Source organism: Halichoerus grypus, chromosome 5 (genome assembly GCF_964656455.1).
Source record: "Halichoerus grypus chromosome 5, mHalGry1.hap1.1, whole genome shotgun sequence".
Lineage (NCBI taxonomy): Eukaryota > Metazoa > Chordata > Mammalia > Carnivora > Phocidae > Halichoerus > Halichoerus grypus.
The window spans coordinates 168,097,937-168,125,040 of NC_135716.1; the positions used below are offsets into that span (position 1 = coordinate 168,097,937).

Here is a 27,104-nt window from a genome sequence, read left to right on the forward strand (position 1 = left end):
GATCCTGAATAAAGCCCGGAGAGCACAAAACACAATGAGAGTGGAGCTCAAATTCCAGCAGAGACTCACCTTCAAGCTCCAGTGTCAGTAAGAAAGCAGTGAGCTCAGTGGTCCTGGTGAGTACTGGCACCTGCTTGCTCACCGGCCTTGGAGTTGTTGGCAGTGGGGAGGGGATAGGGTCGTCTCTGGATCCCACTTCTTTTTTTTTTTTAAAGATTTATTTATTTATTTGAGAGAGCGAGAATGAGAGAGAGAGAGAGTACATGAGAGGGGGGAGGGTTAGAGGGAGAAGCAGGCTCCTCGCCGAGCAGGGAGCCTGATGCGGGACTCGATCCAGGGACTCCAGGATCATGACCTGAGCCGAAGGCAGTCGCTTAACCAACTGAGCCACCCAGGCGCCCTTGGATCCCACTTCTGACACCAGGTGATGTTAACCTTGAAAATAAAACTGTCAGTTATTTTACCAGCAAAAATGGGTTTATTTGGGCATAAGTAGAGAATTACACTTTAGGACAAACAACCTACAGCAAATACCATAGGCTAGTCCAACAAACAAAGGAGAGAAACATTATTTTATGGAGAAGAAGGAGAAAGTTGGGAGGAGTTGTTTTGAACAAAAGTCCAATGAAGAAAAGCATGAGTTCAAGGTGGTGACAGTTTCTCATTGGCTGAGTTGTTGGAATAGTTGATTTCTTGTAGGAGATGCAATGTACCTCTCTTCCTGTTAAGGCCTGTAATTGATGATTCTTTCCTGTGGACACTTCTTTTCTTGGGGTCCGCAACTGACAATTCTTCCTGTAATTGGCCTTGAGTGATATGGCATGAGAGCTCCCCCTTCTGGGCCTCCCGACTACATTTTAGTGAGGTTTCCCTTTATTAATTTTCATAGTATCAATCTAGGATGGATGGGAGGAGGGCTAGGGGAGGGACAAGCCGGTGACTAAACTGTAGCAGAAGGGATTTGGAGTAGGGATGGCCATGAAGTCCCAGGGAGAGGTGGAGGATGAGGTAAATCACAAAGCTGCTTAGATGGTGCTCTATTCTTTATACATTCTCTCACTTTATTCTCTCACTGGGGCTCTGTGATAGATTTTCTAATTATCTCCATTTTCCTGATGAAGAAACTGAGGCTTAGATATTAAGTGACCTGTCCAAGGGAGTAAATGGTGGAGCCAGCCTCATTTGAACTTGAATACAGGTCTGTCTGAAGCCACAGCCATGTATGTAACCTCTGGGGCTGCCCTAGAAGTCACTGATTCCCTGCCCCTCTCCCTCTTCGAGGATCCAGTGGTTGTCCGTGAAGCCCAGCTCTAGCCTCACCCACTCACCCTACCTTAGTCTATTTTGTGCCTCATTTGCATGCCAGGTAGTAAAAGAAAACCCCTCTACTTCCCTTCTATGGTTTTAAGCCTCCTGTTGCAAGCTTTAGAAAAACCTCAGTGGGCACTTAGGGGCCTCCATCCCTGGTTAAAAGGAAAGAAAGAAAAAAGAACTGAGAGTGAAAACTGGTGAGAGAAAGCCAGGAAGTGGGGAGGGAGGGGGCAGGAGTCTTGAGGCCCCTGGAGGGGTGTTGGTTCAGGAGAGAAGCGGGAGGAGCCCTCAATTACCTATCACTGGGGTCTAAGCCCTGGGAGGGAGGGGAAGGGGGTTGCAGCACATATTACAATATGGTCTGTCCTGCATCTTTCATCCCCACTAAGAGAGGGCTGTGATCCAATAGTACCACAGAGCACCTTAAGGTAAATCTTCCTCCATCCGTCCATCCATCTGCCCATCTACCCATCCATCCATTTCAGGCAATTTATTGACACCTACTGTGTATCAGGCAAGATGAATGAGTGAGGGTCTCTTCACTTGAGTTCATAGTCTAAGAGGAAGACACATACTGTAATAATCACAAAACTGAAGAAGAAATGCCATAATGGCAGCAGGACCATTAGAATGCAGAGTGTAATTCTGCTTGGGAGGAGTGGGCGTATTCATGGAGGAAGGAACACTTGAGCTAGTCCTTGAAAGATTAAGGGGGATTTTCCCAGGGGAAAAAGGCAAAGGTGGATGTTCTCACTGGAAGGAGAGGCCTGAACGTAGGAGAGAGCATGATAGTTTCTGGAACACTGAGAAGGATGGAGGGCATCTTTCTGAAGGCCCTAAATGCCAGTTAAACTAGAGATGGTGGGGCATGAAAGATGCATAAATCCGCCTTGATATGGGTGGGAAGAGGGGAAGATGGGAGAGATGGCGAGGGTTTTATTCTGAAAGGAATGTATGGACTTCGAGGACTTCTCTCTCCTTTATTATTTACCTTTCCCTCCTCAGCTGCTGGGACCCAATAAACTCTTTAACCCCAAAGGGGTCATAATTGATAAGGGTCTTTCAGGAAATGGCCTAAAAGCAGAGGACTCTGTCCATTCCCAAGAATAGAGAATTCCAGAATCATCTAATGCCAGGTCTGGGGTCTACTTCCTCATCTTGCATGTGGGAAAACAGGCCCAGAGAGAGCCTTGTTCAGGACTTCCCTCCTCCCAGTCCAGAGTCTGTTCACTGTTGTCAAACAGTGAACATCCACCCTGGGTTGGAATGAAAAAGAGGACGAGTGTCCCCCACCCCAGATGTCCAGAGGGAATCCTTGGAAGCTAGACAGAGTGGCCTCTAATGTCCTCCCAACACTCAAGTCTCATGTGAGCCTAGAGACCTTGCAAATATTTCCAGAACCACCTAAGATGAGGGATAGTGAAATCTAAGAAAAATAACTATTAGGTGAGCTTAGACTCTAGTTTTGTTTCCGTAACTTTGTTTCTGGAAAACACCTTTTTAAAATCAATAATGTGACATGTTATGAGATTTAATTTGCACAATAATTCTATGAGGTAAGGGGTGCCTGGGTGGCTCAGTCAGTTAAGCATCTGCCTTTGGCTCAGGTCATGATCCCAGGGTCCTGGGATCGAGCCCTGCGTTGGGCTCCCCTCTGTACAGGGAGCCTGCTTGTCCCTCTCCCCTTGCCCCCCACCCCGCTCATGCTCTCTCCCATTCTCTCTCTCAAATAAATAAATAAAATCTTCAAAAAATAATCCTATGAGATGGGTTCTATTAGTATCTCTATTTTATAGATAGGGAAACTGAGGCTCAGTGAAGTAGCCTGAGCAAGAACAGCCAGCTACAAGTGACAGATCCCAGCTTTATAGACTTGATAAGTTATGCTGATCCATAATATATCCTTGATAAATGATGGCTATAATTATTTTCCAAGTTTCTATGTGAAAATATATACTTGTTTTATAATAAGGCTCTGACTTCTCCCAATAAATGTTTTTTAGAAAAAAACTAATAAACTGGCCTACCAGGGTAAAGAGGGCTCCCACCTCTTTCACATGACCTAGGTGTTTGTTGAGTGTCTGCTGCTCCAGGATCTTAGGCTGTGCTTCAGGTCCTGGGTAGGAGGGAGGTATGTGGTAAACCCTGATGCCTGGGTAAATGCCAATCCATGCTCCCCAGTCTTGCTGAGAAGGGAGGCAGTAGGCAGACCACAGCAGGGCTCGTGAGGCCAGACCACCCCCTGCCCCCGCCTCCCATGCTGTTGATCCTTGCTTACCTTCAAGAGCAGAATGAATATAAACAAGGTGACAATATAAAGTTGCTGACCATGGCTTCAATCCCCCAAAAACACTTGGCCCCGCATAACCTAAAGGTTTCTCAACTCATATATCTCAAGCCTCAGAGAAATTTCTGGGAGAAGCTCAGTGGCAAGAGGGCTCTCCCACCTCTCACTTCCAGTCACACTTTCCACCTGAACCCCTCCCTCGGCCTATCTTTGCTTGCCTGTTTCACCAAAATGGGAACTTCTAGAAAGAGCACAGATTCTGGAGGCAGAGTTCCGGGGTTGAATCCACTTTTACTGATTACCTGCATAGTCCTTAGCAAATCTCTTCACCTCTCTGAGCTTGTTTTCTCATCTGTAAACCTCATAATGCTGGCATCTGGCACTTGGAAGGCACTCATTAATTCGTAGCTCCCTTCAGCTTCCAATTGGTGTGTAAGGAATGCCTCAAGGAGCTGGCCCTCCCCTGACGGCAGTAGATTAGAAAGTCAAATGGAAAATATTACAAAGTGCAGTCTGAGATATGCAAGAGTTTTGGTGGTTGAGCCCAGGTGTAAGGAAGTTGGTGCCTGAGAGAAGTCATCTATTTTTAGATCATCACTGCTGAAAAGTTGAGAGATAATGATAAAGATAGTTAAAAGCAGGAAATGTTTTCGAAAACTTACTCTGTCTGCGTGTTTGCTAGGTACTGTGAATAATTATTTCATTTAATCCTCAGGGCAACCCTGCAGGGTGGGTATTATCCCCATTGTATGGATGAAGAAACTAAGGTTTGCTTGCTCAAGGACACACAAGTCAGGCACCAGGACTCCTGAGGCCAAAGTCCATACTCTTAATTAAACTGCCTCTAGTTGATCTAACCTAACATCTTACTTTTTTAGATGAGGCTGGGGAGGGGAAATATCTCACTCAAAGACAATGTCTTATCAAAAGGCAAAGTGAGGGGCACCTGGGTGGCTCAGTCGTTAAGCCTTTGCCTTGGGCTCAGGTTATGATCCCAGAGTCCTGGGATCGAGCGCCACTTCGCGGTCCCTGCTCAGCGGGAAGCCTGCTTCTCTCTCTCCCACTCCCTCTGCTTGTGTTTCCTCTCTCGCTGTGTCTCTCTGTCAAATAAAATCTTAAAAAAAAAAAAAAAAAAAAAAAAGGCAAAGGGAGTCTCACCTGAACTTTTACACAAAGGAATTAGGATTTGAGCATCCCTGTAGGGCGCCATCTGGTCAAGAAGTGAGCAGAGAAATACGGATTTAGGAAACACTTATTAAGTGCTTGCATCATTTCAATTCATATTCAAAAAAAGCCCCCGAGATGTACTGGACTGATCAGATGGGGAAACAAGAGACTCAGAGGTATAATCTCCCCCCAAATCAATTTAGCAAAAACGGTTGCACTGTCGGATTGCACATTAAGATTTCAGAGGCTTCATGAATCTAACTCCAGGTTCTTTCCTTTCTCGGGGTGGAGTTTGGGCGGGTATAAACGAAACCTCCATTTCTCTAGACTCCGAAGGCGTTCACGGCGGTGGATTCTGGGATTTGCAGTCCCGCGAAGAGTTTAGATTCGTGGGCCAATAGAATTCGAGCACAGGCGGTGGTTCCCTGCTGGGACCCCCTTGAATTAGCCAATGAGAAGCGCACGGGTCCTGGTCGCCTGGGAAACCGCGTGACAACAAGATGGCGGCGTCGCGGGACGGCTCCGTGGCGTGCGTGGTGAGTCCCGGCTCAAACCTTTGCGGCCCCGGAGTCCCGCACGCAGGCTGGGGCCCTCGCCCCGAGAGCCCGGGGCCCCGCGGGACCCGCGAGCCCCGCGGCCGGGTGGCCCAGCAGGCTTCCGCGTCCTGGGAGCGGCTTCGGGCCCCCGCCTACCGTGGCTACGCGAGGAGGCCGGAGGAGGCGACGCGGCTCCCAGGGAGGGGTTAGGTCGTGACTGAAGTCGCGTCGTGAGCGCTTCCAGCTGGAGAGTGAGGGCTTGAAGGCGTGCAGCCGGCCGGGCCTTGTCGGCGCTGGAGAGCACTGGGGCCTGGCGTGGGTTGTGCGAATAGACCAAGTAGGTGTGCCGGAGGATGAATCAGTCAAGCACAGCCCTGACTTGGGTCCTAAAGATGTAGGGGCATGGGGCACAGCTTTCCTCTCAAAGCCCCGGCCTGAAGGGAAGACAGTCTAACCTTTATGAGCCTCCAGCCTGAGGGGGAAGTCAACAGTTGGCCCCTGGAAGCCCCCATGTGAGGGGAGTTGACGTGGCTCTATCCTCAGCGCCCCCCTTCCCCCCCTCCCCGGGTCTGAGGGAGGAGACACAGTCCCGCGCTCAGGAGTCCCCAGACTGATAGGGAGATGCAGCCATCACCCCCAGGGGTCTCTTATCATCCGTGGGAAAGTTCATCTGGAGACAGTGTGTTGGATTGGCCTGAAGTGAGACAGGAAACCGGGAAGTCACTTGGCGGCCATCGTGACAGCCCCAAGGAAGGGCAGGGAGAGCCCCACGAGGATGACCGAAGTGGGTATGGAAGGAAGGAACTGTATGGGAGACACTGCGGAGTTTAATCTGCAAAGTCTGGCGATGGATGGGGTTAAGAGAGGAGGAAGGAGAGGAAAATTTTGTGGTTGGATGATGGGGTCCCCTAAAGAAGGGGGAAGTGGGAGGAACTTAACTTGAGGGAAGATGTTGGATTTGGTTTGGGGACCAGGTCCCTTTTTTTTCTGTGATAGCTTTGTTGAGATAGAATTCCCATACTATTCACTTCACCCCTTTGAAATATAAATTTCAACAGTTTTTAGGATATTCATGGAAGTTGTGCAACCATCACCACAATCAATTTAGACATTTTCATCTGTCTAAAAAGAAACTGCACCCTTGGGGCGCCTGGGTGGCTCAGTCGTTAAGCGTCTGCCTTCGGCTCAGGTCATGATCCCGGGGTCCTGGGATCAAGCCCCGCATGGGGCTCCCAGCTCCGCGGGAAGCCTGCTTCTCCCTCTCCCACTCCCCCTGCTGTGTTCCTTCTCTCGCTGTGTCTCTCTCTGTCAAAATAAATAAATAAAATCTTTAAAAAAAAAAAAAAAAAAAGAAACTGTACCCTTTAGCAACTACCCCCATTTTTTTTTTTTTTAAAGATTTTATTTATTTATTTAAGACAGAGAGAATGAGAGAGAGAGAGCACATGAGAGGGGGGAGGGTCAGAGGGTGAAGCAGGCTCCCTGCAGAGCAGGGAGCCCGATGCGGGACTCGATCCAGGGACTCCAGGATCATGACCTGAGCCGAAGGCAGTCGCTTAACCAACTGAGCCACCCAGGCGCCCGCAACTACCCCCATTTACCCCCCAACAGCTTCCAGCCCTAGGCAACCACTAATCTATTTTCTGTCTCTAGATTTGTCCATTCTGACATTTTATATCAATGGGGTCATAACAATATGTGGTGTTTTGTGAGTTTCCCTTAGCATAATATTTTCGAGGTCCATTCATGTGGTGACCTGACTTCCATTTCTTTTTATTGCCATATAAGACTCCACAGTAAGGATATACCAGACTTCTTTATCTGTCCGTTGGCTGATGGACATTTGGGTTATTTCATCTTATGAATAATGCTGCCGTGAACATGTAGACGAGTTTTTGTGTGGACATAAGTTTTCATTTCTCCTGGGTAGATACCCAGGAGCAGAATCGCTGAGCCATAAGGTAACCTTTTGAGGAACTGCCAGATGGTTTTCCACAGCTCCCGCGCCATTTTCCATTCCAGCTAAGGTTCCAATTTCCCCACCTCCTCACCAATACTTGTTAACTTCTGTCTTTTTTAAACTAGTTTCTTCTGAGGGGTCGTTATGGTGATAAGAATTTGGAGATTGATTGTGGTGATGGTTTCACAACTCTGAATATACTCAAAACCACTGAATTGTACTCTTTAAAAGGGTTAAGTATGTGAATTAGATCTCAATAAAGCTGTTTTTTTTTTAAAAGGTCAATACTGTATGTCTCCATTTATGTAACATTCTTGAAGTAAGAAAACAGTAGTGGTTGCCAGGGGTGGGGGATGGTACGGGTGTGACCAGAAAGGGTTGGCATGAGGGCGATCCTCAGGGTGAGGGAATCTCTGTGGTGATGGAGTAGTTCTTTACCTTGACTGCGGTTACCTGGAATGTCCATGTGGGTGACAAAGCATAAAAGGATGCACACATGTAGTGTCACTGTTGGGAGCAACTGGGTGAAGGGCACACAAATCCTCTCTGTACTATTTTCCTAATTTCCTGCGAATCTATAATAATTTAAAAATAAAAACTTAAAATATAACTAAAGAACAGACAAAAACAAACAAAAAAAAGAGGAGTTAGCCCAACCAAAGGAAGGGTGCGGGTCGGAGTGGGGACGCCATTCCAGGAAGGGGTTCCAGGCCAGGGGAGCTGCGTGTGCCAAGGCCTGTGCATTTGAGGCTGATCTGGCTCAAGGTGGGGTTGGGGGAGATGGGGGAGTGAGGTCAGGAGACACAGGCAGGGACCTGATCATCTCTGTTACGGAAATTTGAATTTCTTTTCTCTGGGCGAGAAGGAGCCATTGGGAGCTTTTAGCTAGGAAGTGACCTGTTAGCTTTAAGTTTCCGAAGATCCCTCTGGCTGGAGACTGGCGCAGGGAACCAGGAGGGGCTCTCACACTTGGCCACACAAACCATGAGGATGCCTGGACAAGACAGCAGGGACGGGGACAGACTAGGGGCAGATCGGGAAGGCTCGTGGTGGGGGTGAGGAAACGCGAGGCCTGGGGCATGAGTCCCAAACTCTGAATGAAGACAGAGAAGCTGCTTCCAGGTGGCACGGCTCCCCTTGCTGGGAAGCTTCAGTGGCAGGGGGAGGCCATGCTATACATTTTCAAAGGGCAGCTGCCTTGGATTTGTCCTCAAAAGACTTGATTCAGGCCCTGATGGCGGTCTTTTGGTTCTAGGTTTCTAGATATTAGCCACATAATATACTTAATTCACTGAATAGAGTAGTGGCCTTTCATTCTATCCCTGATGTACATTCATCTTTCCAGAAGGAAGAGAGAAGGAAGGGAACGAACATGTATGAGTGTCCTCGGTGTATAGTAACAAAAGCCACAACAGCCACATTAAAAAAAATTTTTTTTAAGATTTTATTTAATATATATTTTTTATTTTTAAGTAATCTCTACACCCAACATGGGGCTCACACTCACAACCCTGAGATCAAGAGTTGCAGGCTCCACCGGATTGAGCCAGCCAGGTGCCCCCACAATTCACTTTTTTTTTTTTTTAAGATTTTATTTATTTATTTATTTGTCAGAGAGAGAGAGAGCACAAGCATGGGGAGTGGCAGGCAGAGGGAGAAGCAGACTCCCCACTGAGCAGGGAGCCCGATGCGGGACTTGATCCCAGGACCCTGGGATCATGACCCAAGCTGAAGGCAGATGCCCAACTGACCGAGCCACCCACATGTCCCACACAGTTCACATTTTTATTTTTTTAAGATTTTATTTATTTATTTGAGAGAGAGAGAATGAGAGAGAGCACATGAGAAGGGTTAGGGTCAGAGGGAGAAGCAGACTCCCTGCCGAGCAGGGAGCCCGATGCGGGACTCGATCCAGGGACTCCAGGATCATGACCTGAGCCGAAGGCAGTCGCTTAACCACACAGTTCACATTTTTAAGTGCTTCCTTTTAGCGTGGCACTGGGCTACGTGTTTTATGAATGTCATCTCTGCATCCCCTTGATAACCCTACCTGTCTGGTACTATCACCATCCCTACTTTATATCAAAGGAAACGCAGGCACAGGTTAGCCTGGTGGACGGCAGAGCCTATGCAGAGCCTGGGCTCTTGACCTCCCTTCCGCACGGACTGTGCCTTGGTCGCATCCTTCCCTTGGTTGCCCCTCTGTGGCTCTGAGAGTCCGAGTGACAGCTGGGTTCTTGTAGGAGGGGACGGGACACTTGAGCTTTGTGTCAACCAGCTCCGTGAAGGATGGATAAAAGCCCCAGACCTTCTAGGTAGTCTTGTGTCCTGGCTCTAAGTTGGGAAAGTGCCGGGCTCCTGGCCCACCTCTGTTCCCCCCACACACCCATCGCCCTTGCCCAGCCAGGCCAGGGGCCTCCAGGATCAGAGCAGAGAGCAGGATATCCAGAGGATCAGGCCGACATCAGGCACAGGGATCCTGAGGCCAAGCTGCCTCCAGAAACCTCTACAGGGGCGGTGGGAAGAATTGAGGGGTGCTGCTCCCTGGACAGTGCTCCTTCCCAGGAAAAGAAACTAGGGAAGAGGATGTTTTTCTGGTCCTGAAGCCCTGGGCCCTCTCTCAGCCCGCGAGGACTGACTTCCTTCTTTCTTCTCAGGGAGTCCCTGACAGCTAGAGTCTAGAAGTAGAACTATGAGCTCCCCTTTGGCCTCCCTTGGCAAGACCCGAAGAGTCCCCCTGCAGTCAGAACCTGTGAATCCAGGGTAAGAAACCCACCTCTGCCGGGGCGGGGGGGGGGGGGGTGAGGGGGAGGAGCGGGGGGGTCTTTGTGTTCACGCCCCTGCCTCCTCTTGGCCCCTGTGGACTAGGAGAATGGCTCCTAGCGTCTCAGGGAAAAAATAAGGAGTCACATAGACTTCCTGACCACTGTATCTTTCTCTGTATAAATTCTTCAGACAGAGAGGCTCCACAGCATGTCCGAGCGAACGCGGGCTTGTGCCCTGTGCCAGGGGGTGGGCTGGGTGGGAGCGGCGCAGCCCCTGGGTACGCACGGTTTGGGTGTCCATTTGCCAACACCGATGGGCCGGCGCCATGTGCTGGGCCCTCAGTAAAGGGAATCCTTTACATCTGTTTCGCGCTTTCATCCTTTTGAAGCATTTTTTTACCTCTCTCCTTGCTCTTCTGAACACCGCTTTGAGTCATTTGAAGGCCAGGGAGATCTAGGGCAGCTGGGGTCCCACAGCCATTTCAAAGCAGAGCTGGGGCTGGGCTCCTGGGCCCGGGAGCTCTTGTGTCTTCCACCCAAACCTCTGCCCTTCATTCAGCCCTTCCCTGCCCTTCTCCGCTGGGATGAGGGGACACCTTGAAGCCTGTCCCTTGGCTTGCCCCAGTGCCAAGGATGGGTTTCGGGGAGGAGATAGCCTCGGGAGGCAGAGGCCCAGCCTCCATCTCGTTTAGGCTTGGCTGGGCACCTAGTGCCAGAGCCGCTCCCCTGATGACATTCCAGAGGGTCCTAACTTGTCTGTCTTCCTTTTCCTTCCTGCCCGGGTTCCCAGCAGGCAAGGGATAAAAATCTACGGAGATGGTAAGTGCAGGTTCTGGCCTCGTGTCCCCCCCACCTTGTACCTGTGGTGTGTCCCTGGGGTCGTGCCGATGGAGAGAAGGAGCAGGATGGTGCCCTCTGTCAGAACCTCCACGCCTTCCTGAGGACAGGACTTGTGGCAGCTCCCTGATTCAGAGGCCCCGCGCCCTTAGCAGAGATGTCACTGCTAACGTGGGAAGCCCTCCACTCACTGTGGGGTTGGCCGGTGGGTGCCAAGAAGCCATGGGGGTCAGACCCCAGCTCTCCTTCCCCTGACAGCCTCCCCCAGCCCATTACCGCCTTTCCCCACAGAAGCCCCATCCTCGCTTGGCGGCCCCGCCTCCCGCAGGCTCAGACCTTGGCATCCCAACCCCATTCTCGCTGCCACCGTGTGGCTGGCATCGGCTACTCGGGTCCTCCCGGGAGCCAGGCTGGGAGAATTGCAAGAAAGCCTGCTCTGGTTGGATCATTGCTCCCTGACATCCCACTTGTTCCATCCGCATACACTTGGGGGCACAGAGTATAGGCTGCTTCACCTGGGCCAGAGCCCAGGGTCCCAGTTTCCTCTGGGCCTCAGCCCCAGAGCAGTGACCTGGGCATCCCTGTCTGCAGAAGACGAGGCAGATGTGCTGAATAACGGACTTGGCTCAGAAGAGAGGCTCTCTGTCCCTTCCTGCTATGGCGCTGTAGGTGCCCCTGTGAGGAGACAAGGTGAGAACAGAGGCCTAAAGGGGTCTGGGTCCCCAGCAGCAGGAGAGGGTCTCAGAGAGGGGGCGAGGCCCAGAGAGGCATGGACCGACTCTTGCCTGCTGTGGGTGAGCCCCCGGTCCCCAGACAGCCCTCCTTGCCTGGCCTGCGCTGTCCCCAAAGGGCTGTGGTGACCCCGATCTCAGAGGTGCCCAGACGGGGCTCACCCGGCAGCTTCCCAGAGGAGGGAGGGTGGAACGGGCCTGGGCCCCGGGGAGACATGGGCAGGTAGGGTCAGAGTCCACTGCAAGCCCGGAGGAGCTGGGGATGAGGCTAGAAGGTTCCCCTAGCTGTGACACCTTGGGTAAGCAACAGTCTCTGTGCATCCCATTTCCTCGTCTGTGAGGCGGGAGGCATTCCTCCACCAAACACCGCTCCACGCGATAGGACAGGGAATTGAGGTGGGACAAGGAGACCAGAAGAGCCTGGCCCCACAGCCTCTGCGGCACACAGTCAGGCTGTCCTGCAGCGCAGCTGGGGACACTGTCCTTAGCGACCCCAGTAACTAGCTCCTCCCCTTAAGGAGCCGTCCCAGGCGCTCTCTGCCTCTCCCCTGGCGTCTGCTCCTCACCCCACTCTCAGCCAGTGTCTGTCCCCACCGAGGTCACAAACAAGGACTTGCCTGTCCTGTCTCCCTTCGCTGCCCAGCAGCATTCCACATGGGTCACCGTTCCCTCCTTCTCAGAGCGCCCTGGGCTCTTGGCCACCATGACACTGCTCTCTCGGATTTCTTCCTGCCTCCCAGGCTCTTTCCTCTCCTTGCTCGCTCCTTCTTTTCCTCCCAGCTTTTCAGTGTGATGCTCCTCCGCTGGGTTCTCCCCTCTCTGTCCCCCCGCTGCCTCCGTGAGCTCATCCACGCTCTATGCACAGACCGGGTCCAGATGTCTGTATAGCCATTACAAAGCTTTGACTACAAGGCAGAGAAAGCCCTTACTCAGCTAGCATGAACGTTGAGGAGGACTTGCTGTCCCGCATAGCACGAAGTCCAGGAGGCAGCTCTAGGGTTGTTCATCCATCCACTCAAAGACGTCATCGAAAGTCCAGGTTTCGGGGCTCAATCAGTTAAGCGTGTGCCTTTGGTTCAGGTCATGATCTTGGAGTCCTGGGATGAGCCCCGAGTCGGGCTCCGCAGGGAGTCTCCTTGTCCCTCTCCCACTGCCCCTTCCCCCAACTCGTGCTCACTCTCTCTCTCACTCTCTCAAATAAATAAAATCTTAAAAAAAAAAAAAAAAGTTCAGGTTTCTCCATCTTTCCACTGAGCCATCCTTTGCATGTCGGCCCACGTGGCTGTGTGGGGACCAGTGCAGATCCTGCTTCATACACAGGGCAGCCTGCAGGGGAAGGAGAGGGCCCATTCCTCCCTCTGTGTCTCTCTTGGTTTCTTTTCCCCAACTTTTTATTTTGAAGAATTTCTAGCCTATAAAGAAATTAAAATAATCGTACAGTGAACACCCATATGTCTGCCATTTAGATGCAACAGTGAGTGACATTTTGCCACTAATTTGCTTTCTCTCTGTCCATATACACCTGTGTATGAATGTAAATATATATATTTTTTGATGAACCATTTAGAAGTCAATTTCAGATATCATGACATTTCACCTCTGAATGCTTCAGTGAGCGTCTCCTCCGAATAAGGAAGCACATGCCCACAGTACAGGGACGGCACCCAAGAATGTGGATGACTCGGTGATGCTCTCGAGCCCCTCTTCTGCGCTCAGATTTCCTATGTTCCAGAATTAGCTCCTAGCTATTGTTTTTCCTGATCTAGGTTCTAATCTGGGTCATGCACTGCATTTGATTGTTACATCTCTAGAACAGTGTTCTTGCCTTTTTAAAAAGTGACACTACTCTTCGAGGAGTCCGAGCCATGTGTCCCTCAGAGGGCCCACATGCAGATCAGGGTGCTTGCTTGTCCTCCGTGCTGATGCGCTCGTGTATCCGCAGTGTTCCTGAAAACTGAGGCGCACTGTGGGGACAGCATGAGCTGATATAGGCAAAGTATTTTGGACAGTCTCTATTACCTAAGTGGCAGCTACTATTACTATTCTTCTTTCTGCTTCTGGGGATCCCTGTCCCCCTCCACTGGACCCCCACACTTCAGCCTCTGCTCTAGGCCTGGGCTCCAGGACTTTGTCTGTTTGGCAGTCCCCGTGTCCCATGACTCGGAGCTGGTGGCCACCTTGACCAGGAAGATGCGGGATCTGGAGCAGCAAGTGAGGTCTCAGACTGATGAGCTGCTGTCCAAGGTGGGACCCCGGCGGGGAGAGGGCCAGGGTCTGGTCTGAGGGGTGGAAGGGCCCAGGCTGGGGAGGCCAGTGAGTTTACTACCGCAATAGGCCAGAGTGGGTGGGTTCTAGAACCATCTCTCCCACTGAACCTCCCAGTTCAAGGGCCAGGTATGGCCTGGGGCTGATCTGGGTCCCTGTGACCTGAGCAGAGAGGCTAAGGGTCTTCTCTAGAGCTGAGTAAGGCCAGTGGCCTTAGACGAGGTGACAGCAGTGGCTGCTGGCGCCGGGGTACGTGGGGGTGCTCCCCGCCTCTCCTCGCCACAGTGGAACCACAAGGGCATCTGAGGGATAGGAGCAGTGGCTGTGCCAAAGGGGGGCAGGGGCAGGGTCTTTAAACTCCCCAGTGCCCCACAGAGGCAAGAGGTTTGGGTCTTCCCATCTGGAAGGGGCTCCCTTGCGCTCTGACAAGCCCCGGGTCTGCCTGTCCCTCCCTGTCTTGCTGCTGCAGGATCGGAAGATACGGGCCCTGGAGGAAATGGTGCAGACGCTCCAGGAGCACCAGGGTAAGGCTCTCGGTGGGCTGGTCAGCCCTCCTGGGGCACCTCCCCTGGGCCGGGGGCCCCTGGGCATCAGGGCTCGGAGAGCATCATGCTGAGCCCTGTTGTGGGGCCTGGGCCAGCCGAGCCCAGAGTGCGGCCATGACACACCAGGACAGTGCCGTCCTCTGGGGGACTGAGTCCCCGGAGTGCGGACACGCCATCAAAAGTGTGGAGGACCACAGCCCCCTCAGGAGCCTCAGGGGCATGAGGTTGGGGGGTGGCGGTCTCCTGAGAGTCCGGGCCTCCCGTTTCAAGGTCCCAGGAGAGGCCAAGAGGCAGTTTTCAGGGGGACCCCTCGAGTTCTCGAGGGGCAGCTTCTCCAAATGGCCCTGAGGGCAGGGCGGCGGGCAAGGCCGCAGGTGGTCTGGCCGCATCCCTGCCGGCCCCACAGCGCTCGGATCTTTCCCGGCAGGGCCGGTGACGGAGCTCCGGGAGCTGGAGACCACATGCTTGCGGCTCCAGCGGCAGGTCGGCGAGATGGAGGTGAGGGAGGCGGTGGCGCAGGGCTGCCTGCCCCTCAGGACCTGGCTCTCGGCCCCCCTCCCGGGTTTCCCTCCTCAGGACTGACCCAGAGTCGGAAGAGCCAGGGAGGGTCTGGCGCCCCGACCCCGCCGGCCCCTGCCGACCTGCTGGCTCTCGCCGGGAGCCTCTCCGCTCCAGCCACGGGCCTGCCTCTGGTTCTTTGGCCACCTCGAGCTCTTCCCACCTCAGGACCTTGGCCCATGCTGTTCCCTCTCCCTGAGAAGTATTTTTTTCCCCACCTTCCCCTGGCGAGTCTTCACTCATCCTCAGTCTCAAATCGGGGTGGGGGCCCTTCCCAGGGGGCCTCACTCTCCCCCGTGGGACTGTGAGCTCCACGGAGGCAGGGACCGCTCTCCTCCTGTTCACTGCCGCACAGCCAGGACCTAGCGTGGCTCCCGGCCGTGTGTGGTCACCAAGTGGTCACGGCCATCCCCTGCCTCTGAACGTGGCGTCTCACTCACCAGGTGCCACCCGTTGCCCCCACTGACGTACCCATTCACACAGCAGGACCTGAACTGTGGGGACCGTAGGCTCAAGGGAGGGTCCTGGGCACACAGGCCTCCTCAGTGCCCCCCGCCCCTGGCGACTGCCCTCCCCCCCCCGCCACCAGAAGCCCTTCCCTGGGTCTAACCTCCCCTTCTCCACACAGAGCTGACTTCAAAAGCCCCATCCGGACTTAGGCCACAGAAGCAGCCCCCAAGCCACAGCTGCGGCTGAGGGCGCCCGCCTCCCGGGCCTGTTCTATACCTGGGGCCGCCTGAGCAGCCTGCTGAGGGTGCTGGCAGCCTGGGAGGCTTCCCTGAGCGGCTGCCACGGGAGGGGGGGGCGTGCCCTCAGCTTCAGGGCAGAGGGGGTCGCGGCTCCCTCGTTGGTGGCATTCACACATTGATTACTTCATTTCACTCACACAAAGTATCTCTGTGTGCCAGGCACCCTGCCAGGCGCTGGGAGGTAGACGTGGTCCCTGTCCTCGGGGCTGACAGGCTGGAGGGGACAGAGACATAAACAAGGACACAGATACACAAGGACAGAGCATATGACAAAATATTTAGATATTTAGATGGGTGACAGGATAGAGGCGAGCTGGAGTTTGGGCCACTCTGCGGGGTGGCATTGGGCAGATCTGGAGGATGAGGAGGGCACCCAGGAATGAGGATCAAGGCAGAAGAGATGCCAGGCTCCACACAGACTTGCGCGGGCGTGGATGGAGAGCAAGAAGGAGGAGAGGCGGCAAGGACCATCAGGAGGGCTCGTCCATCCATCATGCGGGGCTGGATTCTGTCCTCAAGGATAGGAGACGATGGGAAAGTTTGAGAGGCGTGGACAGGGAGGCCGGTGGAAGCGCAGTTTGAGTTGCCGGGGGCGACGGCCGGGGCTTGAGCCAGGAGCTGGAGCAGAGTGGAGGGATTCGAGCCTGCGTTGCAGGTGGCACTCAGAGGCCTGACGGGCCACAGCTGAGGCCCAGGTGGAGGGGGTGCCGTTGACTGAGACTGGAAATCTGGAGGGGCAGAGGTTTGGGAGGTGGGGACACGGAGTCATGACCATTAGGGATGAGTTCATGTTGAGATGCCTGTGAGACCTCTGAACATGGACGGCTGGAAATGCAAAAGTGAGACGTGCCGAAGGGCTGACGACGGAAACCCGCTGGGTTTGGCCCCGGGCAGGCCGTTGGTGGCTGCCCCTGAGCAGTTCCAGTCAGTTGTGAGATGGGGGTCGGTTAGAGTGGGTTCAGGAGGGAAAGGGAGTCGAGGAAGCAGCGACAGGAAATGTAGACAAGTCAGAAGTTTTCCTGCGGCAGAGGGGATGGGAGGCCCAGCCCTAGAGAGGCAGTGTGTGGCTCATCACGTCCTCTCGGTCCTGCACAGCCTGTGTCCCTGCCCCTCCTCCGCTCAGGCCAGACCCACTGCCATCAGGGCCACCTTCAGTGAAGTCCTCCTGGCCCCAGACACTGTGCTTTAAGCACTCAATGTGAATGATCTTAACTGAGTCCTCCTCACACGCTTATGGGGCTCCAGGAGGTGAAGTGGCTTCCCGCGGTCGCAGCCAGGAAGCAGCCACGACCCCGGGGGTGCATCCCTTCTGCCCAGTGGGCTCTGGGAGCTGAGGCCTGAGGCTGGGGACCGGGAAGCTGCTGGCTGCTCCCTGAGGGGCTGAGCTGACCACGCCCCCCGCATCTGCCCCTTCTCTCCGTCCAGCGGTTCCTTGGTGACTATGGCCTGCAGTGGGTGGGCGAGCCCGTGGACCAGGAGGACTCAGACGACCAGTCAGACTCAGAGGATGGCAAGAGGGACTGGATGACAGCCAAGAAGTTCTGGAAACCAGGTAGAGTCGGGATCCCTCGGTCCCTCCTACAAAAGGAATTCTCCAACACCACCCTGGGCTAGCAGCTGTCCAGAGGCGATGTCATTCGTGCCCCTGACCCAGGAGCAGGGAGGACATCACTGACCACCTGACCTGCCACCACTTTCTTCCTCTGGTCTTGCCTCAGACCCTCTGCTTGCTCACCTTTCAAAGGCTCCAGACACCCAGAGATACGAGGTGTAAGAAGACCTCATTTGTCTCAGGCTCCAAAGCTTACAAAATGTTGTCCATCCCAAAGTTTTTAAGGAACGAGTCCTCTGCTTTGGAAGCTGCCCTCAGTGCCAGGCTCGATCCCCTCTTTGCATTCCTTTTTTAGCCTTGCTTGTAGCCAGGCCATTGACCTCTCCCTGTTTCTCCGGGACTCCTCCATTCTTTATTCTGAACTTGACTGCTCAGATCCAGAGGAATGCACCCCACAGATGAGGGGCCCTAGAACTGGCCGTTTCTGAAAGCCAGGTCCATTCTCTTCAAAGAATGGAGGTGATTGCCCAGAAGGTACTTCACCAGGCTCTGGAGTCAGTCAGACCTGGGTCCTCATCTCCATTCTACCGCCCGTTCCAGGTGGGACTTGGGCACGTGACTTCTGTTCTCTGAGCCTCTAGTCCCCATCAGTAAACGGGGGTGTGCTCTTCCCTGCAGAGTTGAAGGAGTCCGTGGGGTCGATGCGGAGCACCTGGCACTGACCTTACATGTCATCGGCCCCACAAGTAGGGGCTTTTCTTGTTTTCCACGGGCAGGTGGCAGTGGCAGGCTCACGGGAGCATGGATGAGCATGGCTCCCAAGGGGAGTGTTTGGAAAATGACAATACCGTCTTGATTTCATAAGTTTCAAAACATGAGAGTCCTGCCTCCCATTCAGGCCTGAGCTTTGGCCAGATCCCCCCAGATCTCAGGGCATGACTCCCTCACTGCTTTGCTCTAAAAACATCACTTCCCACTTGTACACCACTTGCAGCTTTCAAAACGTTTTCATACATAGCCTTGACACAGACCAGGGGTTGTTCCATTTTATAGATGGGAAAACTGAGGCACTTAAGAAGTTTGGAGACTGTTGAGTGAAGGGGGCAAGACTTAAGGCGGAGAGCCCGTTTAGGAGGTGGTTCCAGTCGTCCAGGCAGGAGATGAGATGATGTCCAGCGGAAGGGTGATCCTGGTGGGCACCGCGAGGAAGGGCAGGGCAGATTTAGGAGGTGGAGTCCGTGGTCTCGGTGACTGTGCATCAGGGAGCAGACAGGAGGAGTCAGGGATGGCCCTGGGACACCCCGTCCTGGGTGGGAGGTGGAGCCCTGAAAGGTGACGTGCTCTAAGAACGTTCCAGGGTCTAGCGCCAGAGGCCTGGTGCTACTGCCGGCCAGAGGGCAACCTTGCTCCTGGCCGGAGGGGTGGGTGCCGCCCGGCCCCTTTGGGGATCAGCCCAGATAGCTGGTTTCCGGACCTGGCTCTGTGGCTCCTACCCTCTCCCTGCCGAAAACAGAGCAGCCCTCGTTCTGCTTGTGTTGTTTGTTTACGCTCAGAATAAGCGGGCTCTGAAGCCAAGTGCTTCAAAGCTAAAGTAACTTCTGAAAGCCACTCGGCCACACGCTCCCTCTGTGCATCCTTCTCCTCTTGCTTTCCGCCTCGGGGGGCCCCAATTTAGCCCTTCTGCCAGCTGAAGAACATGCTCTTCATTTCCAGCAGCTTTTCCTCCTGGCACCCCTCTCTTGGCTTCTCCCTCCTCCCCCCCGCCTTTGTCCCCAGGTGCCAGGCTGCTGCTGCCCCAAGGGCCCTCGGGTGCACACAGCCCGCCTCTTGCTGGCCCTGATACTCTGGCGCATTTCTCTGGCTCCCCCCCCCCCCGCCCCCGCGTCGGAGACCACTCCCCGCGGGCCCCAGGTGGCCATGGGCGGTGGGCCGGGGCACCTGCATGGGGACTCTTGCCTTGGGGAGGAGGGTTCTCTGGCCCATGGAGGGGACCCAGCAAAGGGGAAGCCTTGTAAGGACTTGGCCTCAGGCTGGTTCATTCACCCCGCCCCACCCTCCCCACCAGTTAACTGAGCATTAAATAGGATGCCAGGTGCTTCAGGGTATGCGGAGACTTGAAAAGGACAGTCCTGCTCTGGTGCACCCCATCGCCAGGTGTTGGGCCTCAAGGCTGAGAGCTCCTTGCTCCCCCTTCACTAACCCCTCTGAGCTCCCCACTCTCACTCATCTCCTTCCTCTCTGAGCTCCTCCTCCCCCTTCCCTGCCCCCTGTGAACTCTTCCTCCTCCTCCCCATCCCCTCTGAGCTCCTCCTCCCCCTCATCCCTGCCTGCTCTGAACTCCTTGCTCCCTCTTCCCTGTTCCCTGAGCTCCTCCCCCTCATCCCTGTCCCCTCTGAGTTCCTCCCCCATCCCTGTCCCCTCTGAGCTCCTCCTCCTCATCCGTGTCCCCTCTGAGCTCCTCCTCCTCATCCGTGTCCCCTCTGAGCTCCTCTCCCTCATCCCTGTACCCTCTGAGCTCCTCCCCCATCCCTGTCCCCTCTGAGCTCCTCCCCCCATCCCTGTCCCCTCTGAGCTCCGTGTTCTCATCCGTGAAATGAGGAGATGGCGTGTTGATGCCCAGGCCACTGAGAGCATCGAATGCCATAGTGCACGTGGAGGTTCTCGCAGGCCACTGATGGTGGAGGAACGATGACTGAGCCGGGCTTGCTTAGCCCCTGTCAGGCTGCAGAGTGCCTAGCACGTGTGCAGGATCGGTGGGGGTACCTGGGTGTCCAGGCCTGGACAGTCCAGCATGCTGGGACAACCCTCTGCACAGGACGAGGTGCGGATGGGTGGCACGATACTCGTCCACGGGGGCCAGAGAATTGGCCGTGACCCTGGCAGTGACCAGACTCTCAGGGCCTGATTTCTTTCCACCAGCTCCGCTGAGGAGCAGGATGAATGTGGGTCCCCAGAGCAGGGCCAGGCATGCGGACGTGTGGAGATAGCCGGTCTGTTTCCTGTCCGGCCTTTGTGTGAGGTGTGGGGACAGGCATGCTGGGGCCCCAGGGCACCAGCTGGGTATTCACAGCCGCAGGTGGCCCTTCTGCGGGTGTGAGGAGCCAGCCCAGAGCAGGCCTACCACCCAGCTGCCGAGAGTGGCTGGGTCTGGCCCTCGTCTGGGCTCCGCGGCCTCCACACGGTACCTAACCCCATGCCACTGTCGCTGCTGTCACCCTGTCTCCTTCACTCGAGTACGAGCTTGAGGAAGGCAGGACTCTGGGTGTGGGCACAGCCATGATTGTCAGGGCCCAGCGGAGCTCGGACGCTCCAGACATACTAGTGGGCTGGAGGGAGGGAGGAATGGATCCAGTATGTGCTTCTTGAGCACGGATTCTGGGCCAGGCCCAGGGCTGGATGTTCTAGCCTACATTCAAGGAGTGCGCACTGTGGTTGGAAAGACGGGCAACCGGGAAAGAACAACAGCCTGGGATTAGTGCCGCGCTCCGGAGTGGGCCCGAGGGCTCTCGCTCAGGAGGCCGAGTCTCTGGGACAGGGGCTCCCGGCAAGGCCTCTCAGAGGAGGTGGTGGGTGAGCACCCTGTGCCGGTGGTGAGCGAGAGGGTGGGGTGTTATTGACAACCGCCACCGTCTGCCAGGCACTTCCTCGGAGCGTCACAGCCACCTGTGAAGTGGGGACTTTTATTGTCCTCATTTTATAGAAGAAGAAGTCAAGGCCCAGAGAAGTTGGCCCACTTAGCCAGGATCACAAAGCTTGGAAGCAGTAGCCCTGGGAGGATGGCTCTAGAGAGTGATGGAGGAACAGGTTGATGAGAGGATGGGGAACCTGGGTTCCAGGGATCTCAGGCTTTGGGCCATGGAGCTTGGTCTTGATCTCCATGCCTCCCCAACTCTCCTTTTTAATAAACTCATGGGCGCTCAAAGTTGGATGAGACCTCAGAGATGATCTCTCCCCTGCACCACACCCCTCCTTAGAAAGGGACCCCAGGGAGCAGTGTCCGAAGGACCAACACCGAGAGGCAGCCTGTGTGGTCTCCGAGAATAGAGGCGTAGGGTCACCTGGGCCCCAAAAGCTGCATGACCAGGAGCATGTCGCCTTCCAAGGCCCCATCTCCTCATCTCTAAAACGGGAGTGCTAATACCTGCCTCTAGGTGCCCAGCACGCAGTAAACACTCACTGAGTCGTCCTTACAGTCAGTTCCTTACAGTCAGTTCAAGACCCCGCTGGATCTTGCTGGATGGGATAAGGGTTCACACTCTCTCCCATGCCGTGGACGGGGAGCTGCAGCTCAGAGAGGAAATGCCTCAGGAGACCTCTGACCTGCCTTATGCCATGTGACCTGGCCACGGCCCAGGCCTCTGTGGCACACTCCCCGCTCTGTGGTGCTGATGCCAGGCTTCCTGCCTTATTCTCAGGCCTGGTTTGCCCGGAGCTGCGCTTCTGTCTCCTGGGCCCCTGGTCTCCCTGCAGGCCACTGCCCCAGGCCCACCCCGCGTGACTTCTCGAAGCCTTAGCCCCACTAGCTGAGATCCTCCAGGGCTGACTTTCTCAGCAAACTTTTTCCCTCTAGCTGCTTCTTGGCATCCTCCCTGGGCTTCCACTTGCCCCTTCCACTGTCCACCACCCCATGTCCTTCAGCTCCCTGGAAAAGCCTTGGCTGCAGGATGCAGCCGGCTTGGCAGTCAGTGTATCCGAGTGGTCCCGGGGCAGCGTGGTGCGGTCTCCGGGGGCCCAGTCATCTGACCCTTATAGGCCTCGCTTTTCCTGTCTGTAAGAACATAGGGGTAGGGGCAGGAGTTCAATGAGACGAGCTTTTCTGTTGTTATTTTTAGGTTTACCAGTGTGTTCTGAATGTAGTTCATTGTTGAAGAGAAAAGTGGCTTGATATTGTTCTGACTCACACCAGGGATGCCCAGGATGTTCTTTAAGTTTTTTCTGGGCATCTCAGGAACTCCAGGGGACCCCAGGAGGAGGTGGGGGGCAGGTGCCGCCCCTACAACCTAACAGATGTAGGGGAGGGAGGCGTCCAGCTGGGGCCTTGAGCAGCCACAAAGGCAACAGGAAACCACGCCACCCGCGTCTACTTCCTTGGCACAGTCACCACCCCTCCAGAGCCCCTGCCGCTGCGAGGAGAGGAATTGGGCCCCCAGAGTCCTGACCCACATCCTGCCACGGCTTGGCCGTCCTGGTACAAACAGGAGGTCTTGTAGGGTTACGCCCCAGGCAGGACCTACTTGGGAGCCAGGTCCCTTCAAGGACCGACGACGGGCCCCCGGCCTGTCCCCCTCCAGCATCGCACCCGCCCTGCTGCCTTTCTGTTCCGGCGTCTGTCGTAGCTGTCCCCGCCGCCCCCTGAAGCTTAGGCACACCTGTGTGTGCAACACATTTTTCAGAAGAGGAGGCCAAAGTGTCTGTCAGCTTCTCAGAGGGGTGTGTGACCCAGAATTAGCTGCACAGGCCAAGGCCCGCCACATATCTGTTCCGTCCAGCAGCTGTCCCAACACCCCCCCCCCCCCCCCCCGCCCAACAGCCATGTGTCCCTGCCTCAACCTCCCCTTCCTGATGGTGCGGGCGGGTGGGAGAAGCAGACTCAAGAGTCAGCCCCTCCTCTAATTTGCCAAGTGACCTGGGGCAGCTCATTTTTCATCTCTGTGGCCCTGTTTCCTCATGTGTAAAATGGAGATGAGTGACTCCCGCGTCATAGCCTCTGGGTTGGCCCGAGGGCCGCTTGTGCCAGGTAGAGTTGGTGACGATAACGCACTGGACGGAGTGCGTGCTCCGAGCTGGCCCTCTCCCGGTCACCGTCCCGGGCCCTTGGGGGGGGGCTGTGGTGCACAGCATTACATGACCAAGGTCACACAGGTGGAAGCTGAGGAGCTGGGGTTTGAACCGAGACAGACGATCCAGAGCTGACACAGGCCGAGCTCCGCTAGGAGCAGCCATTAGCCTTCTGTAACCCGTGGTTTCCTCATCCGAAGAACAGGGGTGATGACAGCCCCGACGGCAAAGGGGTTGGTATGAAGAGAGTGGCACAGTAGGTATTAGGGCCCTAGCACAAGGTGAGTGTTCAGTCCAAGATAGCTGTTAGGTGGCGGCAGCTGTCCTTCTGCCCCCGCCCTCGGCCTGGTGGCCGCTTTCGGAGATGCCGAGGCCACTGCTTAGCGCGGACGCCGGGGGCCATGGAAGTCGGGGCTGCTGGGGCACAGCTGCCAGGAAGAGAGGCTCATGGGTGTTCATCCTCTTTGCCAGGGGACTCACTGGCGCCCCCCGAGGTGGACTTTGACAGGCTGCTGGCCGGCCTGAAGGATCTCAGTGAGCTGGTGGTAGACGGTGACACCCAGGTGACACAAATGCCCGGTGGAGCGCGGCTCCGCGTCCTTGAGCCCATCCCACTGAAGCTCTATCGGAATGGCCTCATGATGTTCGATGGGCCCTTCCGGCCCTTCCGTGACCCCTCCACACAGGTAGGAGTGGTGGGGAGCGGGGGACAGGCCGCTCTGCTGGCCTTGCCCGCCCTCACTCACCATTAGCTGGAGATGGGGGGGCAGCTCAACCCACCCTCCACAGGTACCCAAGCCCACGTGCAACTTGCAGAGCGCACCCCCAACCCCGCCCAAGTCCTGGGGCCCTGAAAATGCCCAGAGCGTGACCCCCTGGGTAAAGCCAGGGTTCAGGGCCGGCTGGCCAGGCAGGAAGCGGGGCAGGAGGCACCGCACAGGTCCAGCCGGGCCTCACTCGTCCAATCCCTGCCACAGCGCTGCCTCCGAGACATTCTGGATGGCTTCTTCCCCTCAGAGCTCCAGCGGCTGTACCCCGATGGGGTCCCCTTTAAGGTGATGGGCTGCTCCTCAAACCACCCTGTGTGAGGAGCTCGGAGGGGGTGGGAAGGCATCCCCGGTCTGAGGTGGGAAGCCACTACCCCACCTGCGGGAGCCCCAGGCTGGTGACGTCTGCGAGGAGGGGGAGCCTCAGCCAGGCTGCGACGGGAGCAGGGAGGCCGCTCCGTTAGCCAGGGCGGCGGCCCGAGGCTACGCGGCCGGCAGCGCCCCCTGCTGGCGCCCTAGAGGCACTGCCCTCCGCATCCAGGACACCTTGCCGGCCTGGGGTCACCGAGGTCCTCTGCAGAAGTGGCCTGGCTTGCCCCAGAGGCTCCTGAAGCCATCTGATGGGTGTGGAAGGCAGTGCTCTGGGGGGCAGATGTTGGGACTAAAGGACAGGGCATGAGCCAGCCCCCTGCTGCCAGGGGTGGGTCGGGGTGAGATGAGGGGTGCGGTGGCGGGAGCTCGTGAGCAGCATCCCCGAGGTGGTGCATCATACCACAGCAGGGGTACGCGAGGGAGTGTGCGCCGCCACCACCTGGGCTTGGAAAACCGTGTGAGTCATGATCGGGGGTGTCTGAGGCAGTCCATGCCCTCACCTAACACCCTGGTCCTCGCTCCCTGGCTGGCTCCTGAGGGGGGCTGTCTGGGGAGGATGTCAGGACAGCGGCTCCACCTGGCATGGCGAGGGGTGTTACAGGAGCCGGGCCCAGGTGGGGGACAGTAGCATGAACTGCAGCTCTCCGGCCCTCTTGGGGGCCTCAGTTTCTTTATCTGTAAAATGGGGATTACACCAGACTGTCCCTTGAGCCTATTCCTGGTGGGGGTGGGGGATGGGCACGAGGAGGCCTCTGTTTGGGCCAGCAAGTGTGGGGTGGAGCCCAGGGCTGAAGGTCTAGGCCCACCGCTGTCGCCCTTCCTTCTTGCCAGGTGAGTGATTTGCGCAATCAGGTCTACCCAGAGAACGGGCTGGACCCGTTCCCAGGTGAGGGCCGCGTGGTGGGCCGACAGAGGATTCACAAGCCCCTGGACAGGATGGAGCGCCCAGGTGAGCTTGGCCCTGAGGCTGAGCCAGGTGGTGGGGGCACTGTGCAGGACAGGCTCCGGGTGGCCTCCTCCACCCATCACCCATCACTCACAGTCCCTCCCCAGGCCAAGGCTCCCAATGCACTCCCTGCAGGCTCCAGGATGACTGCTGAGAAGTTTCTGAACAGGCTTCCCAAGTTTGTGATCCGGAAAGGCGAGGTGATTGATATCCGGGGACCCATCCGGGACACCTTGCAGGTGAGGCCAGCCCTAGCTCCCCCAGCCTTCTTGGGCTCCCTGGCCCAACCTGCCAGAGCAGCGGCTTGTCTGGAGACTCAGGCTCAAGGGGCTGCTGAGGAGGGCCTGCATGGATAGATGAGGCTCTCGGGAGTTCCGCCATCTCCTGAAAACAATCTGGGGAGGGCTCTGGGCTGGCACCCAGAGAGGGGCTGGGTTGGCAACCATGTGGCTGTAAGAGGGGGAAAGTCGGAGTCTAGGCCAGGGGTGAGCCCAAGGCCTGGGCCACCTCCTTGAGGTCCAGACCAGAACACCCAATTCAGTCCTGGATCCCCCTTCCTGGCCCTTAGAACACATCATCCTCCTCCCTCCCCATCCTGCTGCTCCTCCCCCATCTCCACCTGTGAAAGGTACCAAACCTCAGTTTCCTACCACTCTGCCTCCTTCACTCCACATTGCCAAGTCTGTCTGATCTGTCCATCTCTAGCACTCCTCCCGAATCAGTCTCTTCTCTCCGTTCCCACTGCCCACCATCCTAGACTTGGCCCCAGATGGCTGTCTCAGACACCTGCAGTAGCTTCTCGCTGGCCTGCCACCCCCACTCCTGCCTTGCCAACTGCCCTCCCCCAGCAGTCTCTGTGCTTCTGTAAAATATAAATTGAATCTGGGTCCTCCCTGTTGAAACCCTCCAGTGGTTCTTGGGTAAGGCCAAGCTCTTATCCTGGCGCTCAAGGCCCACCATCCCTTGTTGGTCCTCTTCCCATATCTAACCTTTTCTTTCTTCCAGTCCAACCTGATTCTCAGCTTCAGCCACATGAACTGCCAACACTTTTTCAAATGTATCATCTCCCAGAGAAGGTTCCCCTGACCAGGGGTTCTTTCCCTTGCCCCCATTCCATTTCTAGGGACTCCTCATCCTTAGTCACAGCTCAGGTGTCATTTCCCCTGGGAAGCCTTCCCTGACCCATGCTGGGTTAGGCCTCCAGCCCAGTCATTGTGTGGGGTTCTCTCTCCCCCACTACCCTAAGGAACCTTAAGGCTTCTTAGGGGAACGATGGGGCTGCCTCCCAAAGCTTCCCTTCCATTTCCTCCCCCTTTGGCTCACTGGTCTCATCCATCCTTGGTTAGGGAGAAGTCCCCTCTCAGGGTTGGGGGCAGGGTGTCTCTGGCAGGGCCCAGGGCTCTGTCTCCTTTCGATGCCTTCCAGAACTGCTGCCCATTGCCTGCCCGGATCCAGGAGATCGTGGTGGAGACACCAGCCTTGGCTGCTGAGAGGGAGAGGTGAGGGCATAGTGAAGAGGTGAGTCCCTTGGGGTTGGGCCACCAGGGGGCACTGATGGCCTCTAGGCCCACAGGAGCCAAGAGTCACCCGAGTCAACAGCGCCCCTGCTCTCCATGCTGCGCATCAAGTCTGAGAATGGTGAGCAGGCTTTCCTGCTGATGATGCGGCCCGAGGACACTGTTGGTGATGTTCGCACCCTGCTCGCACAGGCCAGGTGGGCACGGGGTGGGGCTGGCAGCTACAGGGGTCTCTGGGCCCAGGACCCGGCCTGATCCATTTTGACCGGTCCTCAGGGCTGTGGACGCCACCACCTTCGAGATCATCAGTACATTTCCACCCACGGTCTACCACGACGACACGGTCACACTGCAGGCCGCGGGCCTGGTGCCCAATGCAGCGTTGCTGCTTCGGGCGAGTCGGGCCCCACCGCCTGCTCCAGGACCCGGCCCCTACTCCAAATAAAGCGCCCGCTCCCACA

At 55.9% G+C, this 27,104-nt stretch overlaps 1 protein-coding gene across 4 annotated transcripts; it reads left to right on the top strand.

Moving 5' to 3' along the window:
• The first annotated feature begins 5,203 nt into the window (after nt 1-5,203).
• Nucleotides 5,204-27,104, top strand: UBXN11 (UBX domain protein 11). 4 transcript variants are annotated; one of them, XM_036118394.2, is made up of 15 exons: nt 5,204-5,301; nt 9,919-10,024; nt 10,817-10,845; nt 11,455-11,553; nt 13,738-13,838; nt 14,329-14,383; nt 14,832-14,902; nt 17,137-17,263; nt 23,513-23,727; nt 24,019-24,096; nt 25,012-25,129; nt 25,262-25,365; nt 26,552-26,625; nt 26,700-26,840; nt 26,920-27,104. In XM_036118394.2, exons 2-15 carry the CDS (start codon nt 9,954-9,956, stop codon nt 27,086-27,088), a joined length of 1,452 nt encoding a protein of 483 aa, XP_035974287.1. In that variant the 5' UTR covers nt 5,204-5,301; nt 9,919-9,953; the 3' UTR covers nt 27,089-27,104. The 4 variants fall into 4 exon arrangements, with proteins under 4 accessions (XP_035974287.1, XP_035974288.1, XP_077929735.1 ...); XM_036118395.2 differs by having other exon boundaries at nt 10,820-10,845; XM_078073609.1 differs by lacking the exon at nt 5,204-5,301 and adding an exon at nt 5,333-5,638.

What these genes read in the sequence shown, in the direction of transcription:
- UBXN11 (XM_036118394.2), top strand. Translation starts at nt 9,954, where the DNA reads ATGAGCTCCCCTTTGGCCTCCCTTGGCAAGACCCGAAGAGTCCCCCTG. An exon ending in TCAGAACCTGTGAATCCAGG is followed by an intron (nt 10,025 to 10,816) that starts GTAAGAAACCCA and finishes CCGGGTTCCCAG; the next exon opens with CAGGCAAGGGATAAAAATCT. An exon ending in TCCGTGACCCCTCCACACAG is followed by an intron (nt 23,728 to 24,018) that starts GTAGGAGTGGTG and finishes TCCCTGCCACAG; the next exon opens with CGCTGCCTCCGAGACATTCT.